Below are 19,659 nucleotides of genomic sequence, written 5' to 3' on the forward strand. Positions count from 1 at the left end.
TTCTAGCAATAATGATAATGATAGCTAGCATGTGTGGGAGGCATACAATCATCAAGTTTCTCAGTGTGTTAAGTTCCTGGATTAATCCCTTGGCCTCCAAGTAGAGGCCCCAATATCTATCACTGCCCAGGTATTGCCACAAGATTTAACTGATAAACAGGGGAAGGGAGAGAAAACTGAATGGGAAGAAATCAGAGAGGGAGACAAACCATGAAAGACTCTGGACTCCGGGAAACAAACTGAGGTTACAGAATGGAGGGGGTGGGGGGATGGGTGACCGGGTGATGGGTATTAAGGAGAGCATGTGTTGCAATGAGCACTGGGTGTTATCTGCAACTAATGAATTGTTGAACACTACAACAAAAACTTATGATGTACTATATGTTGGCTAACTGAACATAATGAAAAAAATATTTAACTGGAAATTTGAGGGAAATTAAAAGATATGCTACGGCCGTTATTTCAAACCCATTATGTAATTGTACATATTTTAAACGTACTTTATATGAGATGATACTTCAGAGGAATAAGATTTATTATCAAATGTTCCTTGAGGAATTAGTCATATCATATTCATGGCAGATCTAATACACAGTCAGAACTGCAAGACTTGAAAAAGTCCAGATATGCAACAGTATAGCTCAAAGCAACACACCACATTAGCTTACAAAGTTTCACCACCTCTTAAGAACTTGCTCCAGACCATAGAATTATTTGGGATCAAGACTAAACTTATACTGGGCGCCTGGGTGGCTCAGTTGGTTAAGCGACTGCCTTCGGCTCAGGTCATGATCCTGGAGTCCCGGGATCGAGTCCCGCATCGGGCTTCCTGCTCGGCGGGGAGCCTGCTTCTCCCTCTGACCCTCCCCTCTCTCATGTGCTCTCTCTCATTCTCTCTCTCTCAAATAAATAAATAAAATCTTTAAAAAAAAAAAGACTAGGGCGCCTGGGTGGCTCAGATGGTTAAGCATCTGCCTTCGTCTCAGGTCATGATCCCCAGGGTCCTGGGATCGAACCCCACATCGGGCTCCTGGCTCAGTGGAGAGCCTGCTTCTTCCTCTCCCTCTGCCTCTCCCCCTGCTCATGCTCTCTCTACGTATCTCTGTGTCTCAAGTGAATAAATAAAATCTTTAAAAAAAAAAAAAAAAGACTAAACTCATACTTAAAGCCCCTCTGAGTGCAAAATCCATGCTTTTAAACACCATACTATAGTGGCAACAATTAAAAACCTGCTAACGTTGGAAATGAACCACATGGTTCCAGGCATCTTTATGGCTTATCCGTGTCACACTGGAATCACACTTTCAGAGCTCTGTCTCTACCATTATAGTTTTAAAGTATGATCATTTTCCTTCATTGTGCATTTAACACTATTTTCTAAAACAAGCAAATACAGAAAAACTGTATGTATTCATTATGCTATTAGTGATCAGTCAACATTTGAGTTATGGAAAGAGATTAATTACTTCAATCCTACCAATTACTGTCTAGATTACACCTAGTCCCTCTTAATATCTTTATCATTTCTTGGAATTTCATTTTATGATATTCATTTTATTAATTCATTTTATGATATTCCCTTTAAAAGTTCTATTCTTCACAGTATCCAAATGATTCAAAATCATCGGCAAATGTGATTGACTGCCAGAATGTATTGTAAGTTTACTTTGTCACATGTTATTATTAGCAGAAAAGGACAAAGAGTAAGAAACAATGGAATGAAGGTTTGAAATATATTTTTGCTAAGTTTTCTGGAGGTGTTTCTGCTGTTATTAGTGTATAAATACATGTTTTAAAGCATTTTAAATTCAAGAATCATTCCCATAAATATTTATCAACTTAAAGGCAATGAAAATCTGTGTTATGGTGGATAATCCATTCTGAATTCAACTATCAAGTAAATGCAAGATTCTTATCACTATCACTTGATACAGTAATGTGTTAAAGTCTGTCTAGCAATATTTCCCAGAAATTAACTAATTGAATAATTAAACATTTATGAAACATTGACTACATACAAGACATAGCATAGGTGCCAATTTTAAGCAATATTAGACCTAAAAATGAAGTGATAACAGCGTGTCCGTGTTCCACAGAACAAACTCCATAGGGATTTGAAGTTGAATGGGCAGCACAGCATTGGTTGAACATTTAGAAAAACCATGAAGAAGAAATGGACTTTCGTTGTAGTTTTTAATAAATTGAAAGGGAAAAGTAACATATACTTAATTAAAAGAGAAAGCCACCAACTTCCAAGACCTGTTTTGTGGTCCCAGAAATCTTACAAATAACCCAAAGAATTTATTTCTTACTTGCTGTCGATGAGCACTTCAGATAGCCGATTATTCACTTGATTATCACTCTTATGGCGAAACTGAAAGTCAAAATGTTTGTGGAAAAAAAAACATATTAAGTCATACTTTGTCAGCACAAATAGGAACACTAAAAATACTTTGAGTTCATCTGTTTGGACAATATCACCATCAATCCAAAATTAGTAGAGTTTATGCTTACCTTGAACCCACCTCCATGTGTTCTAAATCTGAATCAATATCCTTCTCCCTAACCCTTCTCTGGGTGTCACCAATGGAACAGGTTGAGCCACACGCTCTTCTAATTCCCACACATTTTTAGGTGCTTCTAAGAAGACAATATGCTCTTTACTCGGCCACACAGTTCCAGAGAAAACTATATTTTGAGATCTTCAACAAGGAAAGGAGGCTTCCATTTCTCTCACATATGTCCTCAATACTTCATTGGAACATCAGTCATTCTTTTGTATGGATTTCTTTGAAGCCAAGAAATTACTTGTAATAACATGTATTTTTATTCTCCAGAAATTCTAATTGTTAACAGTAATCTTATGAAACACTGAGCATTTAAAACAAAACTCAAAATACAATACTAAACCACATTTGGTATGGATTTGTTTTTTTATGCCCAAGTGATACTATTTCTTATTGTATATTCCAGTAATGTAAACATCTTATACTGCTTAGAAGAATCCAAGTACTATGAGCACTATACTAAACTCATAAATTAACAGCCATTCAGATAAGACTATCATCAAAATTAGTGCTTTTCCATTTAAAAAATTCAAAATATCAATATCACAATATATAAGATGCTTCAACCAGTCCTTTTCTTTTTTAATATCCTTCCCAAATCTATCCCAATCTCTCTATTATGCTATGCCCAGTGCATGCAATTACCCTGACTGCCAGGTATAAGTTAAAGGATATTTATCAGGTAAAATACAATACTTAGCATTTGCTAACATGAAAACATTTATAGTATCAGTAGAGGACTAAATTAAGTCAGCCCATCATTGGCATGCAAACTTCTCCTTCCCAATAGAACAGAAAAATTATTTTGTCTGAGTATAGCTTTGTGAGGGTGTTGGGTATTCTGTGTTTGCTCCTCTATATCCACACCCCATCTTCTCCACTCTACCCTTGTTATGGAAAGCTGACCTATAAGGTCCTTACCCTCTGGCTCCTGGTTTGCTTTGGCCAATAGTTGGTTGTGGCAGAAGATCAGAGTAGCCAGAGGAGAGTGAAATGGGCTATTTTTCCCCCCTGGCTTCCTTCAGGCTAAGTTAGCTTGAAGGCAGGCCCAGCTGTCATGAGCAGAAGTCAGATACAGGTAACTGCTTCCTCCCTTTGCCCCTTCAGACAGAGAAGTAGTATGGCCATCTGTGTTGCTAAACTATGTGCTTTTCTTTGACAACTTTTCTTTTGCCCTTTTGTAAATAGTGCATTCGTTATTAATCTTTCTTCAACCTTACTCATTTCAGGGTGACATCACTTTCCTGCCAAGACCGACTGATAAATATATCTGGTTATTGAACCCATACACATTATCACAAAAATAAAAGCATATTCAAGAATTAACTGCAGTAGAGACAAAAAGGAGACTTAGTATTTAGTCACATCTGTATCTAACCAGAAAATAATCCCCTAAACGGACTGGCTGGGAATCACAGAAAAGGACCTATCAGTTCACTCCCTGAAAGCTGAGCAGTTTATTCTCTGGGCCTCAAAATAAACCACTTTCACTTCAGCTCAGGCTTTGCCAAGAAGTGCTGGTATTGGAACAGAATCTGGTAGGAGTGGAAATGGTAGTCTCATGCCCAGGCTGACTCTTCTTGACAATTTCTACTTTAGAAACAGATATGAAGGCTTAGAGAAGAACTACCCAGGGCAGGAAGGGAGCAGAGGACTAGCATTGATTGTATACCAGACAGGCTCTGTGCAAAGTGCTTTACACATAGCATCTCATTTTGTCCTTCCAACAGTTGGGGTGTCATTAGCCACATGATACAGACAAGGAAGGGTTCAGAGAAGTGGTTTCACTCATATCATACTGTTAGAACATAGTAGGGTAAGGTGTCTCTCTTCAAAGCCCATGTTCTTTCTAGTCTACCATTTTACTCTACTATGAAGTGTGACTATAACAAATAAGACATTTAAAGCCAATATGTAGAAACTCAAGCATCTAAATAAGTACTATTTCCCTGAAAGATCAGATATTGTGGAAAAGACACACATTTACTCCAAAGTTGTCATTACGGAAATCATTGTTAAAATTTCTTCTCCTAGAATTACTTGGAGCATTCTTTGGAATATCCTCTTATTCTTTGAAGATGGAGCTATTTACCCTTAGGAAAGACATGAAGGGATGTCTTATGTTTGGAAATATACAAAAGCTTCTCCTAGAAAGCAGGTAGGGTAGGGTGCCTGGGTGGCTCAGATGGTTAAGCGTCTGCCTTCAGCTCGGGTCATGATCCCAGGGTCCTGGGATGGAGCCCCACATCAGGCTCCCTGCTCAGCAGGGAGCCTGCTTCTCCCTCTCTCTCTGCCTGCCGCTCCTCCTGCTTGTACTCTCTCTCTCTCTGTCAAATAAATAAAATCTTTAAAAAGAAAATAAAGCAGGTAGGGTAAATATGTTTTTTAGGGGCTGGGAAATGACATTTGTTTCCAAAGCTGGGTGAACACAAAATTACAAGATTGGCTTTCTTCTGTACCTTGTACACTGACCATGAAGGCAATCCTGTATGAGGAGCTCCAAAGTACTGTGAACAATGGCAATCTCACAGGAATGAATAAATTCCAAGCTGACCACTTTTAAGTGACATGATTCATTAGTATGAACAGGTCCTGTGTGTTAGTTAAAAATCCTGCCTCAAAAAAGAAAAAAATCCTGCCTCAAAGGTTATAGTCACAATATGAACCATGAAATACATGAGGCACTTCATTAAAAATGAAGAGAGTCATATCTTATGTATCCTACAGAAACATGATATATGAAGACAAATACATTATATACATGGATAATTTTCAAATGAGTCACATCAAACTGTTGATTTATCAAAAAATTATACATAAGATCCAAAGGGTTATGTGCACCCCGATGTTTATAGCAGCAATGACCACAACAGCCAAACTATGGAAAGAGCCAAGATGTCCATTGACAGATGAATGGATAAAGAAGATGTGGTGTATATATATACAATGGAATATTATGTAGCCATCAAAAGGAATGAAATCTTGCCATTTACAACGACGTGGATGCAACTGGAGGGTATTATGCTGAGTGAAATAAGTCAATCAGAGAAAGACATGTATCATATGATCTCACTGATATGAGGAACTCTTAATCTCAGGAAACAAACTGAGGGTTGCTGGAGTGGTGGGGGGTGGGAGGGATGGGTGGCTGGGGGATGAACATTGGGCAGGGTATGTGCTATGGTGAGTGCTGTGAAGTGTGTAAGACTGTTGAATCACAGACCTGTACCTCTGAAACAAATACATTACATGTTAAAAAAAAAAAAAAAAGATAGTAGGAATGGTAAAATGAAGGGGGGCAAATCAGATGGGGAGACGAACCATGAGACTATGGACTCTGAAAAACAAACTGAGGGTTCTAGAGGGGAGGGGGGTGGGGGGATGGGTTAGCCTGGTGATGGGTATTAAGGAGGGCACGTACTGAATGGAGCACTGGGTGTTATACGCAAACAATGAATCATGGAACACTCCATCAAAAACTAATGATGAAATGTATGGTGATTAACATAACATAATAAAAAAAAGATTTAAAAAACTGATGATGTAATGTATGGTTATTAACATAACATAATAAAATTTTTTAAAAATTATACATAAAACAACTATGAGGAAGGATCATATGAACCAACGTGATAAGCACAAATCTCCCCATCTCACTTTCCCAAACTCAACCACTCTCAGTAGGGCTGGGTTCCCACATCCTCCATGAAGTCTTCCCTAATCCCTAATTCACACTCCGCCTCCACTACCATCTAGCCTTTGAAGGGCATCTTCCTCCCACAAAGAACCAAGGTGCTTTGTTTTTTTATGATGATTCCTAACTTTTTTATGTCATATTATTGTTATTCGTGTACATGTCTCATTTTCCCTTGCTGGATTTTAAGCTTTTTTTAACTTCAGGTTCTGTGTTGCTTTTTATTTTTTGTGGGGTTTTTTTTGGGTTTTTTGTTTTTTGGGGGTTTTTTTGCATTCCCCATATAGCTTAGCACAGAGGGGTGTGAATAAAGGCCAGTGTTCCAAAGCCAAACCAACTCAGGTAGACTATAAATTAAACCCTAGAACAACCACTGTATATATGCCTACAAAGCCAATAATAAAGAAGGAATCACAAATATACTCAGTCTAAAAGAAGAAAAATGGAACAATGAACCAATGAGGCATACAGAAAGCAGTAACAAGATGATAGGTTTAAACCTAATCATAATGATATTCATATTAAATGTAAATGGGTTAAACATTCCAATTAAGAGATTTTCAGATTATATAAAAAATCATTACCTAGTTATATGCTATCTATAAGACACCCACTTTAAAGACATAGATAAGTTAAAAACAGACAACAGGAAATATGGGTATGAGTTCACAGAAGAAGCTTAGGTTAGGAATATAAATATATAAGTCACTGGCATAGAGACAATTATTGAGGCTAGGGCACATGCAATCACTCAGGTTGAGAATATGGCTCAGTCCATGAAGCGTCTGCCTTCGGCTCAGGCCATGATCCTGGAATCCCAGAATGGAGCCCCACAGTCTGGCTCCCTGCTCAGTGGGGAGTATGTGTCTCCCTCGCCCTCTGCCCCTCCCTCTGCTCCTTCTCTCTGTCTCTCAGATAAATAAATAAATAAATAAATTCTCTCTCAATAAATAAATAAATAATTTTTAAAAAATAAATTTAGAATGTTTGGTTTGTGCAAGACTGTGTTTTAAATCTTTGCATTTTAATGACCTCCCTTGGTTTATGCAGACTTCAAAATTCTCTATTGTTTCATACTTCACTTATTTACATTAGTTGCCTGACTTTTGAAGTGATTTGATTTTGCAACTCCTGGTATAATGAGCATAGAATGTGAGAGTACCTAATATCTACACATAGGATAGAAACACATAGGATATAGGATAAATAATACTTCCCTGGGTAGAAGCAAGTTTGTGTTCTAATTCTGCTCTTACCACTAATTGGTTGTATGATCATTAGCAAATCACTAGTTCTTTAGAGACTTTGGTTTCCTCATCCATAAAATGAAGGAGTAAGTCTAATTATTCAAGCCCTCTTGCCTTTAACATAAACAGGCTCTGGTTCTATGACATCTGTATTAGTCACTAAACAAATAGCAAAAGAGTTTTATATAATACTGACCAAAAGAGCTCCATTCAAAAATTCCAAATGGATCCCAATTTTTTATTTTTGAGAGGTCACAATTGAAATCAAAACCTCAAAAATGCTCAAAGCAAATACTCACATAGTCATCTGTGGCATCTTTGACAGCTGTCATAGTTATCACCAGGACCAAAGGTACAATGGTGGTAAACCAGGTCAAGGAGGAGATTTCTGGAATCAGCTAAAACAAACATTTCACATAGCTTAAGTCTTTTAAGTTAGGAAATACTTCTTCCAAATTTTGTCATTATATACCACTCACAGAAAGTAATGGAATTATATTCAGTTATTGGTACAAATGCAGAATAACTTTCAATAATTATTTGCATTCACTTATAAGACACACAGAAGTATCACTGAACCAATTTTCAGGCTACTTGACACACACAAAAAAATTTTATACCAACTTGAGAAGTAAGCTTCTTGAAATCTTTCAGATAATCTTTCCCCAGAATGATACATGTCACTTGTCTTTTCTCTGCTTCTCATCTCAACTTTTAACAATTTTACTAACTTCTCACCAATTCCAAAAGAGATTCTTTGAGCATCTACTTTGCACCAAATACTGTGCCAAGTACTTCCCATATATTATGTCATTTGACCCTCAGAAAGTTCATTGAGTTAGATTCTGTACCAGAGTTGTCTTGCACACACCCATAGGATTTGTATTCCACGTAAATAACACCCCCAGTGCACAACATAGAATACATTGTGAATAGTGCCCTGGAGTCAGGAAATGCTGCAGCCCTAGGTATCATTTTCCCATTTTGTAAATAAGTAACTGAAAGGTCACTCTACTGGGTCAAGAACATACACTGCTAAAATTTGAACCTAGATATATTTGACTCCAAAACCATCCACATGAGAGAGACATAATGACAGTTGAGAGGAGTCTCTTAGAAAGGTGGTTTTCTTTTTTTTTATGTTTTATTGGGGGTTTTTTTGTGTGGGTGTGTGTGTTTTTTTATTTTATTTTATTATGTTATGTTAATCACCATACATTACATCATTAGTTTTTGATGTAGTGTTCCATAATTCATTGTTTGCATATAACACCCAGTGCTCCATGCAGTACGTGCCCTCCCTAATACCCAACACCGAGATAACCCATCCCCCCGAACCCCCCGCCCCTCTAAAACCCTCAGTTTGTTTCTCAGAGTCCATAGTCTCTCATGGTTCATCTCCCCCCTCTGATTCCCCCCCTTCATTTTCCCTTCCTTCTCCTAATGTCCTCCATGCTATTCCTTATGTTCCACAAATAAGTGAAACCATATGATAATTGACTTTCTCTGCTTGACTTATTTCACTGGGCATAATCTCCTCCAGTCCCATCCAGGTTGATGTAAAAGTTAGGTATTTATCCTTTCTGATGGCTAGTAATATTCCATTGTATATATGGACCACATCTTCTTTATCCATTCATCTGTTGAAGGGCATCTCGGCTCTTTCCACAGTTTGGCTATTGTGGACATAGCTGCTATGAACATTGGGGTGCATATGGCCCTTCTTTTCACTATATCTGTATCTTTGGGGTAAATACCCAGTAGTGCAATTGCTGGGTCATAGGGTAGCTCTATTTATAATTTTTTGAGGCACCTCCACACTGTTTTGCAAAGTGCCTGTACTAACTTGCATTCCCACCAGTAGTGTAACAACCTTTCTCTACAACCTCTCCAACATTTGTTGTTTCTTGCCTTGTCAATTTTCTTGCCATTCTAACTGGTATAAGGTGGTATCTCAATGTGGATTCCCTGGGGAATGCTACCAAACATTCAAAGAAGAAATAATACCTATTCTCCTGAAGCTGTTTCCAAAAACAGAAACAGAAGGAAAGCTTCCAGACTCATTCTATGAGGCCAGCATTACCTTATCCCCAAACCAGGCAAAGACCCCATCAAAAAGGAGAATTTCAGACCGATATCCCTGATGAATATGGATTCCAAAACCCTCAAAAAAATCCTAGCTAATAGGATCCAACAATACATTAAAAGGATCATGCACCACAACCAACTGGGATTTATCTCCGAGATGCAAGTGTGGTTCAACATTCGCAAATCAATCAATGTGATAGAACACATTAATAAGAGGAAAGAGGAGAACCATATGGTCTTCTCAATTGATGCAGAAAAAGCATTTGACAAAATACAGCATCCTTTCCTGATTAAAACTCTTCAGAGTATAGGGATAGAGGGAACATTCCTCAAGTTCATAAAATCCATCTATGAAAAACCCACAGCGAATATCACCCTCAATGGGGAAAAGATGAGAGCCTTTCCCTTAAGATCAGGAACACGTCAAGGATGCCCACTCTTGCCACTATTGTTCAACATAGTACTAGAAGTCCTAGCAACAGCAATCAGACAACAAAAAGAAATAAAAGGTATTCAAATTGGCAAAGAGGAAGTCAAACTCTCTCTCTTCGCAGATGACATGATACTTTATGTGGAAAATCCAAAAGACGCCACCCCCAAATTACTTGAACTCATACAGCAATTCAGTGCATACAGAAATCAATGCACAGAAATCAGTGGCTTTCTTATACACCAACAATAAGACAGAAGAAAGAGAAATTAAGGATTCGATCCCATTTACAATTGCACCCAAAACCATAAGTACCTAGGAATAAATCTAACCAAAGAGGCAAAGAATCTGTGCTCAGAAAACTATAGAATACTCATGAAAGAAACTGAGCAAGACACAAAGAAATGGAAAAACGTTCCATGCTCATGGATTGGAAGAACAAATATTTTGAAAATGTCAATGCTACCTAGAGCAACCTACACATTTAACGCAATCCCTATCAAAATACCATCAACTTTTTTCAAAGAAATGGAACAAATAATCCTAAAATTTGTGTGGAACCAGAAAAGACCCCGAATAGCCAGAGGAATGTTGAAAAAGAAAAGAAAAGCTGGCGGCATCACAATTTCGGACTTCCAGCTCTATTACAAAGCTGTCATCATCAAGACAGTATGGTACTGGCACAAAAACAGACACATAGATCAATGGAACAGAATAGAGAGCCCAGAAATGGACCCTCAACTCTATGGTCAACTAACCTTTGACAAAGCAGAAAAGAACATCCAATGGAAAAAAGTCTCTTCAACAAATGGTGTTGGGGAAATTGGACAGCCACATGCAGAAGAATGAAACTGGACTATTTCCTTACACCACACACGAAAATAGACTCAAAATGGATGAAAGACCTAAATGTGAGACAGGAGTCCATCAAAATCCTAAAGGAGAACACAGGCAGCAACCTCTTCGACCTTAGCCGCAGCAACTTCTTCCTAGAAACATCGCCAAAGGCAAGGGAAGCAAGGGCAAAAATGAACTATTGGGACTTCATCAAGATAAAAAGCTTCTGCACAGCAAACAGTCAACAAAACCAAAAGACAACCAACGGAATGGGAGAAGATATTGGCAAATGACATGTCAGATAAAGGGCTAGTATCCAAAATCTATAAAGAACTTCTCAAACTCAACACCCAAAGAACAAATGATCCAATCAAGAAATGGGCAGAAGACATGAACAGACATTTCTCCAAAGAAGACATCCAAACGGCCAACAGACACATGAAAAAGTGCTCAACATCACTCAGCATCAGGGAAATCCAAATCAAAACCTCAATGAGATACCACCTCACACCAGTCAGAATGGCTAAAATTAACAAGTCAGGAAACGACAGATGTTGGCGGGGATGCGGAAAAAGGGGAACCCTCCTACACTGTTGGTGGGAATGCAAGCTGGTGCAGCCACTCTGGAAAACAGTATGGAGGTTTCTCAAAAAGTTGAAAATAGAACTACCCTATGACCCAGCAATTGCACTACTGGGTATTTACCCCAAAGATACAAATGTAGTGATCCAAAGGGGTACATGCACCCCAATGTTTATAGCAGCAATGTCCACAATAGCCAAACTATGGAAAGAGCCAAGATGTCCATCGACAGATGAATGGATAAAGAAGATGTGATACACACACACACACACACACACACACACAATGGAATATTACGCAGCCATCAAAAAAATGAAATCCTGCCATTTGCATTGACATGGATGGAACTAGAGGGTATTATGCTAAGTGAAATAAGTCAGTCAGAGAAAGACAATTATCATATGATCTCACTGATATGAGGAATTTGAGAAACAAGACAGAGTATCACAGGGGAAGGGAGGAAAAAATGAAACAAGATGAAACCAGAGAGTGAGAAAAATCATAAGAGACTCTTAATCTCAAGAAACAAACTGATGGTTGCTGGAGTGGTCAGGGGTGGGAAGGACGGGGGGCTGGGTGATAGACACTGGGGAAGTTATGTGCTATGGTAAGCGCTGTGAATTGTGTAAGACTGATGAATCACAGACCTGTACCTCTGAAACAAATAATGCATTATATGTTAAAAAAAAAAAAAAAGATAGTAGGAAGGGAAAAATGAAGGGCGGGAAATTGGAGGGGGAGACGAACCATGAGAGTCTATGGACTCTGAGAAACAAACTGAGGGTTTTAGAGGGGAGGAGGGTGGGGGATGGGTTAGCCTGGTGATGGGTATTAAGGAGGGCACGTACTGAATGGAGCACTGGGTGTTACACGCCAACAATGAATCACGGAACACTACATCAAAAACTAATGATGTAATGAATGGTGACTAACATAATATAATAAAATTAAATTTAAAAAAAAGAAGTCTTAGCAACAGCAATCAGGCAACAAAAAGAAAAAAAAGGTATTCAAATTGGCAAAGAAGAAGTCAAACTCTCTCTCTTTGCAGATGACATGATACTTTATGTGGAAAATCCAGAAGACTCCACCCACAAATTACTAGAACTCATACAGTAATTCAGTAATGTGGCAAGATACAAAATCAATGCACAGAAATCATTTGCTTTCTTATACACTAACAATGCAACTGTAGAAAGAGAAATTAGAGAAACGATTCCATTTACAAAGCACCAAAAAACAAGATACCTCAGAATAAACCTAACCAAAGACGTAAAGGATCTATACTCTAAGAACTACAGAACACTCATGAAAGAAATTGAAGAAGACACAGAAAGATGGAAAAACATCCCATGCTCATGGATCAGAAGAATAAACATTGTTAAAATGTCTATGCTACCCAGAGCAATCTATACCTTCAGTGCCATCCCGATCAAAATTCCAATGACATTTTTCAAAGTGCTGGAACAAACAATCCTAAAATTTGTATGGAATCAGAAAAGACCCCGAATTGCCAAGGAAATGTTGAAAAAGAAAAAGCTGGGGGCATCACGTTGCCTGATTTCAAGCTCTATTACAAAGCAGTGATCACCAAGACAGCATGGTACTGGCACAAAAACAGACATATAGACCAATGGAACAGAATGGAGAGCCCAGATATGGACCCTCAACTCTATGGTCAAATAATCTTCGACAAAGCAGGAAAAAATATGCAATGGAAAAAAGACAGTCTCTTCAATAAATGGTGCTGGGAAAATTGGACAGCCACATGCAGAAGAATGACACTCGACCATTCTCTAACACCATACACAAAGATAAACTCAAAATGTAAGACCTCAATGTGAGACAGGAATCCATCAAAATCCTAGAGGAGAACATAGGCAGTAACCTCTTCGACATCGGCCACAGCAACTTCTTTCAAGATACATCTCCAAAAGCTAGTGAAACAAAAGCAAAAATGAACTATTGGGACTTCATCAAGATAAAGAGCTTCTGCACAGCAAAGGAAACAGTCAACAAAACAAAGAGGCAACCCACAGAATGGGAGAAGATATTTGCAAATGACACTACAAACAAAACGCTGATTTCCAAGATCTATAAAGAACTTCTCAAACTCAACAGCCAAAAAACAAATAATCAAGTCAAAAAATGGGCAGAAGACGGAGGAGGCGGAGCAAGACGGCGGAGGAGTAGGAGACCTGGATTTCGTCTGGTCTCAGGAATTCAGCTGGATAGGGATCAAACCATTCTGAACACCTACAAACCCAACAGGAGATCGAAGAAAAGAAGAGCAACAACTCTCTCATCAGAAAAGCGACCACTTTCTGGAAGGTAGGACGTGCGGAGAAGTGAATCCGAGGCGATATTTCGGGAGGATAGACGGTGGGGGAGGGGCCTCTGGCGGCCTCTTCTGGCAAGTGATAGAGCCGCGGAGCACAAAATCGGAACTTTTAAAAGTCTGCGCCGGTGAGGGACGTCACTCTGGTGGCTAAGCGGGGGGTGGAACCCTCCGGGACAGTGTGGTCTCAGGACCCACGGGTCACAGAAAGACCGGGGGTGCCTGAGTGTGGCAGAGCTCCCAGGTATCGGAGCAGGGAAGCCGGCTGCAGAGGCGGAGCCCAGGCGCGGGCTCTCAGCTCGGGGTTGCCATAAACCGTGATCCACGGCACAGTCGGGCCACTGCTCCTCCAGCAGGGACCCAACAAGCGGCAGACCCGGGGAGACTCAACTTCCTCCCCCGGGAGGAGCCGCGCGGGAGTGCGCCGCAGGGATCTGCTGGGTTTGGAGACTCCACCCGGGGTCGGGTGCCAGAGATAGAAATGCGCGGTCACAGGCCGGGTGAGCACGGAGTGCAGCCGGAGACCGGGGAGACGGGAGTGACTGACGGCTTTTCTCTGGGGGCTCACTGAGGAGCAGGGCCCCGAGTTCTCGGCTCCTCCGGGGCGGAGATTGGGAGGCCGCCATTTTCACTCTCCGCCTCCAAAGCTGTATGGAAAGCTCGCAGGGAACAAAAGCCCCGGAGAGCAAACCCGAGCAGATTACTTAGCTGGGAGGGGGCAAGGGCGGGGCAATTCTGCCTCCGGCAAAGACATTTGGAAACCACGGCAACAGGCCCCTCCCCAGAAGATCAGCGAGAACAGCCAGCCAAGACCAAGTTTACCGATCAATGAGAACGGCAGAACTCCAGCTCTAGGGGACTACTGCACATAGAATTCATGGCTTTTTTACCATGATTCTGTAGTCTTTCAAAGTTAATTTTTTTTTAACTGTCTTTTTTTCTTTTTTTTTCTTTTTGAATTTTTCTTTTTCCCTTTTTCAACCAACATCTTATCAATCCCTTTTTTTAAAAAAAAAAAACATTTTTATTTTTCATTTTTAGAGTCATATTCTATCCCTTCATAATAGTTACCCGTATTTTTGGCTTATATATATAAGTTGTTCTCTCTTTAAAATTTTGAGATAGTTTCTTCTAACAGATCAAAATATACCCTAAAACTCTAGTATATGGTATTTTCTATTCCCCTGCCTGATCACATCCTCTCCCTTTTTTTTTCTTTTTTTAAATCCTCTTCTTTCTTTTTTCAAACAACTTCTTATCAATTCCTTTTATAAAATTTTTTATAATTTCCATCTTTACAGTCATATTCCATCCCTTCATCAGATCAACCCTTATTTTTGTACATATATAAGTTTTTCTTTCTTTAAAATTTTGGGAGTCACTTTCTTCTAAAAGACCAAAATACACCCCAAATCTAGTGTGTGGCACTGATCTATATACCAGCCTGATCATATTTGATCACATTCTGGTTTTTTTGTTGTTGTTGTTTTGTTTTGTTTGTTTTTGTTTTTATCTTTATCTTTTTCTTTTTTTTCTTTTTCTTTTTTCTCTCTTTCCCTTTCTTTTCCCACTGCTTCAGGTTTTTTCTGATTTGTTTAGAGTATATTTTCTGGGGACGTTGTTACTCTGCTAGCATTTTGTCCTCTCATTAATCTATTCTCCTCTGCACAAAATGACAAGACGGAAAAAATCACCTCAACAAAAAGAACAAGAGGTAGTACCGACTGCCAGGGACCTACTCAATACGGACATTAGTACGATGTCAGATCTAGAGTTCAGAATCATCACTTTAAAGATACTAGCTGGGCTTGAAAAAAATATGGAAGTTATTAGAGAAACCCTTTCTGGAGAAGTAAAAGAACTAAAATCCAACCAAGTAGAAATCAAAAAGGCTATTAATGAGGTGCAATCAAAAATGGGGGCGCTAACTGCTAGAATAAATGAGGCAGAAGAGAGAATCAGTAATATAGAAGATGAAATGATGGAAAATAAAGAAGCTGAGAAAAAGAGAGATAAACAACTACTGGATCACGAGGGCAGAATTCGAGAGATAAGCGATACCATAAGACGAAACAACATTAGAATAATTGGGATCCCAGAAGAAGAAGAAAAAAGAGAGAGAGGGGCAGAAGGTATAATGGAGCATATTATAGCAGAGAACTTCCCTAATTTGGGGAAGGAAACAGGCATGAAAATCCAGGAAGCACAGAGAACCCCTCTCAAAATCAATAAAAATAGGTCAACACCCCGACATCTAATAGTAAAACTTACGAGTCTCATAGACAAAGAGAAAATCCTCAAAGCAGCTCAGGAGAAGAGATATGTAACCTACAAGGGTAGAAACATTAGATTGGCAACAGACCTATCCACAGAGACCTGGCAGGCCAGAAAGGACTGGCAGGATATATTCAGAGCACTAAATGAGAAAAATATGCAGCCAAGAATACTCTATCCAGTCATTGAAAATTGAAGGAGAGATAAAAAGCTTCCAGGACAAACAAAAACTAAAGGAATTTGCAAACACAAAACCAGCCCTACAGGAAATCTTGAAAGGGGTCCTCTAAGCAAAGAGAGAGCCTAAAAGCAACATAGACCAGAAAGGAACACAGACAATATATGGTAACAGTCACCTTACAGGCAATACAATGGCACTAAATTCCTATCTTTCAATAGTTACCCTGAATGTAAATGGGCTCAATGCCCCAATCAAAAGACACAGGCTATCAGACTGGATTAAAAAACAAGACCCATCGATATGCTGTCTGCAAGAGACTCATTTTAGAACCAAAGACACCCCCAGATTGAGAGTGAGGGGGTGGAAAACCATTTACCATGCTAATGGACAACAAAAGAAAGCTGGGGTGGCAATCCTTATATCAGACAAATTAGATTTTAAACCAAAGACTGTAATAAGAGATGAGGAAGGACACTATATCATACTTAAAGGATCTATCCAACAAGAAGATCTAACAATTGTAAATATCTATGCCCCTAACATGGGAGCAGCCAATTATATAAGGCAATTAATAACAAAAGCAAAGAAACACATCGACAACAATACAATAATAGTGGGGGACTTTAACACCCCCCTCACTGAAATGGACAGATCGTCTAAGCAAAAGATCAACAAGGAAATAAAGACTTTAAATGACACACTGGACCAAATGGACTTTACAGACATATTCAGAACATTCCACCCCAAAGCAACGGAATACACATTCTTCTCTAGTGCCCATGGAACATTCTCCAGAATAGATCACATCCTAGGTCATAAATCAGGTCTCAACCGGTACCAAAAGATTGGAATCATTCCCTGCCTATTTTCAGACCACAATGCTTTGAAACTAGAGCTCAATCACAAGACAAAAGTCAGAAAGAACTCAAATACATGGAGGCTAAAGAGCATCCTACTGAAGAACGAATGGGTCAACCAGGAAATTAAGAAGAATTAAAAAAATACATGGAAACCAATGAAAATGAAAACACAACTGCTCAAAATCTTTGGGATGCAGCAAAGGCAGTCCTAAGAGGAAAGTATATAGCAATACAAGCCTTTCTCAAGAAGCAAGAAAGGTCTCAAGTACACAACCTAACCTTACACCTAAAGGAGCTGGAGAAAGAACAGCAAATAAAGCCTAAACCCAGCAGGAGAAGAGAAATAATAAAGAGCAGAGCAGAAATCAATGAAATAGAAACTAAAAGAACAGTAGAACAGATCAACGAAACTAGGAGCTGGTTCTTTGAAAGAATTAACAAGATTGATAAACCCCTGGCCAGACTTATCAAAAAGAGAAGAGAAATGACCCAAATCAACAAAATCATGAATGAAAGAGGAGAGATCACAACCAACACCAAAGAAATACAAACAATTATCAGAACATATTATGAGCAACTCTATGCCAGCAAATTAAATAACCTGGAAGAAATGGATGCATTCCTAGAGATGTATAAACTACCAAAACTGAACCAGGATGAAATAGAAAACCTGAACAGACCTATAACCACTAAGGAAATTGAAGCAGTCATCAAAAATCTCCCAAAAAACAAAAGCCCAGGGCCAGATGGCTTCCCAGGGGAATTCTACCAAACATTTCAAGAAGAATTAATACCTATTCTTCTGAAACTGTTACAAAAAATAGAAATGGAAGGAAAACTTCCAAACTCATTTTATGAGGCCAGCATTACCTTGATCCCAAAACCAGACAAAGACCCCATCAAAAAGGAGAATTACAGACCAATATCCCTGATGAACATGGATGCAAAAATTCTCACCAAAATACTAGCCAATAGGATCAACAGTACATTAAAAGGATTATTCACCATGACCAAGTGGGATTGATCCCTGGGCTGCAAGGTTGGTTCAACATCCGCAAATCAATCAATGTGATACAATACATTAACAAAAGAAAGAACAAGAATCATATGATCCTCTCAATAGATGCAGAAAAAGCATTTGACAAAGTACAGCATCCTTTCTTGATCAAAACTCTTCAGAGTATAGGGATAGAGGGTACATACCTCAATATCATAAAAGCCATCTATGAAAAACCTACAGCGAATATCATTCTCAATGGGGAAAAACTGAGAGCTTTCCCCCTAAGGTCAGGAACGCGGCAGGGATGTCCACTATCACCACTGCTATTCAACATAGTATTGGAAGTCCTAGCCACAGCAATCAGAAAACAAAAAGAAATCAAAGGCATCCAAATTGGCAAGGAAGAAGTCAAACTCTCATTCTTTGCAGATGATATGATACTTTATGTGGAAAACCCAAAAGACTCCACCCCAAAACTGCTAGAACTCATACAGGAATTCAGTAAAGTGGCAGGATATAAAATCAATGCACAGAAGTCAGTGGCATTCCTATACACCAACAACAAAACAGAAGAAAGAGAAATTAAGGAGTCGATCCCATTTACAATTGCACCCAAAACCATAAGATACCTAGGCATAAATCTAACCAAAGAGACAAAGGATCTGTACTCAGAAAACTATAAAATACTCATGAAAGAAATGGAGGAAGACACAAAGAAATGGAAAAACGTTCCATGCTCATGGATTGGAAGAACAAATATTGTGAAGATGTCAATGCTACCTAGAGCAATCTACACATTCAATGCAATCCCCATCAAAATACCATCCACTTTTTTCAAAGAAATGGAACAAATAATCCTAAAATGTGTATGGAACCAGAAAAGACCCCGCATACCCAGAGGAATGTTGAAAAAGAAAAGCAAAGCCAGCGGCATCACAATTCCGGACTTCCAGCTCTATTACAAAGCTGTCATCATCAAGACAGCATGGTACTGGCACAAAAACAGACACATAGATCAATGGAACAGAATAGAGAGCGCAGAAATGGACCCTCAACTCTATGGTCAACTCATCTTTGACAAAGCAGGAAAGAATGTCCAATGGAACAAAGACAGTCTCTTCAACAAATGGTGTTGGGAAAATTGGACAGCCACATGCAGAAGAATGAAACTGGACCATTTCCTTACACCACACACAAAAATAGACTCCAAATGGTTGAAAGACCTCAATGTGAGACAGGAGTCCATCAAAATCCTAAAGGAGAACACAGGCAGCAACCTCTTTGACCTCAGCCGAAGCAACTTCTTCCTAGAAACATCGCCAAAGGCAAGGGAGGCAAGGGCAAAAATGAACTGTTGGGACTTCATCAAAATAAAAAGCTTTTGCAAAGCAAAGGAAACAGTCAACAAAACCAAAAGACAACCGACAGAATGGGAGAAGATATTTGCAAATGACATATCAGATAAAGGGCTAGTATCCAAAATCTATAAAGAACTCATCAAACTCAACACCCAAAGAACAAAGAATCCAATCAAGAAATGGGCAGAAGACATGAACAGACA

General features: G+C 39.1%; 1 protein-coding gene across 1 annotated transcript in view; it reads right to left on the reverse strand.

The window, feature by feature from the left end:
* Positions 1–19,659, reverse strand: part of ATP8B4 (ATPase phospholipid transporting 8B4 (putative)) — a 243,701-nt gene that overhangs the window by 164,442 nt on the left and 59,600 nt on the right. Inside the window, exons 4-5 of the mRNA XM_021693958.1 lie at positions 7,808–7,906; positions 2,313–2,374 (exon numbers count right to left, since the gene is read on the reverse strand). Coding sequence (XP_021549633.1) covers positions 2,313–2,374; positions 7,808–7,906 — 161 coding nt within the window. The remainder of the gene's footprint in view (positions 1–2,312; positions 2,375–7,807; positions 7,907–19,659) is intronic.

Source organism: Neomonachus schauinslandi, chromosome 9 (genome assembly GCF_002201575.2).
Source record: "Neomonachus schauinslandi chromosome 9, ASM220157v2, whole genome shotgun sequence".
Taxonomy (NCBI): domain Eukaryota; kingdom Metazoa; phylum Chordata; class Mammalia; order Carnivora; family Phocidae; genus Neomonachus; species Neomonachus schauinslandi.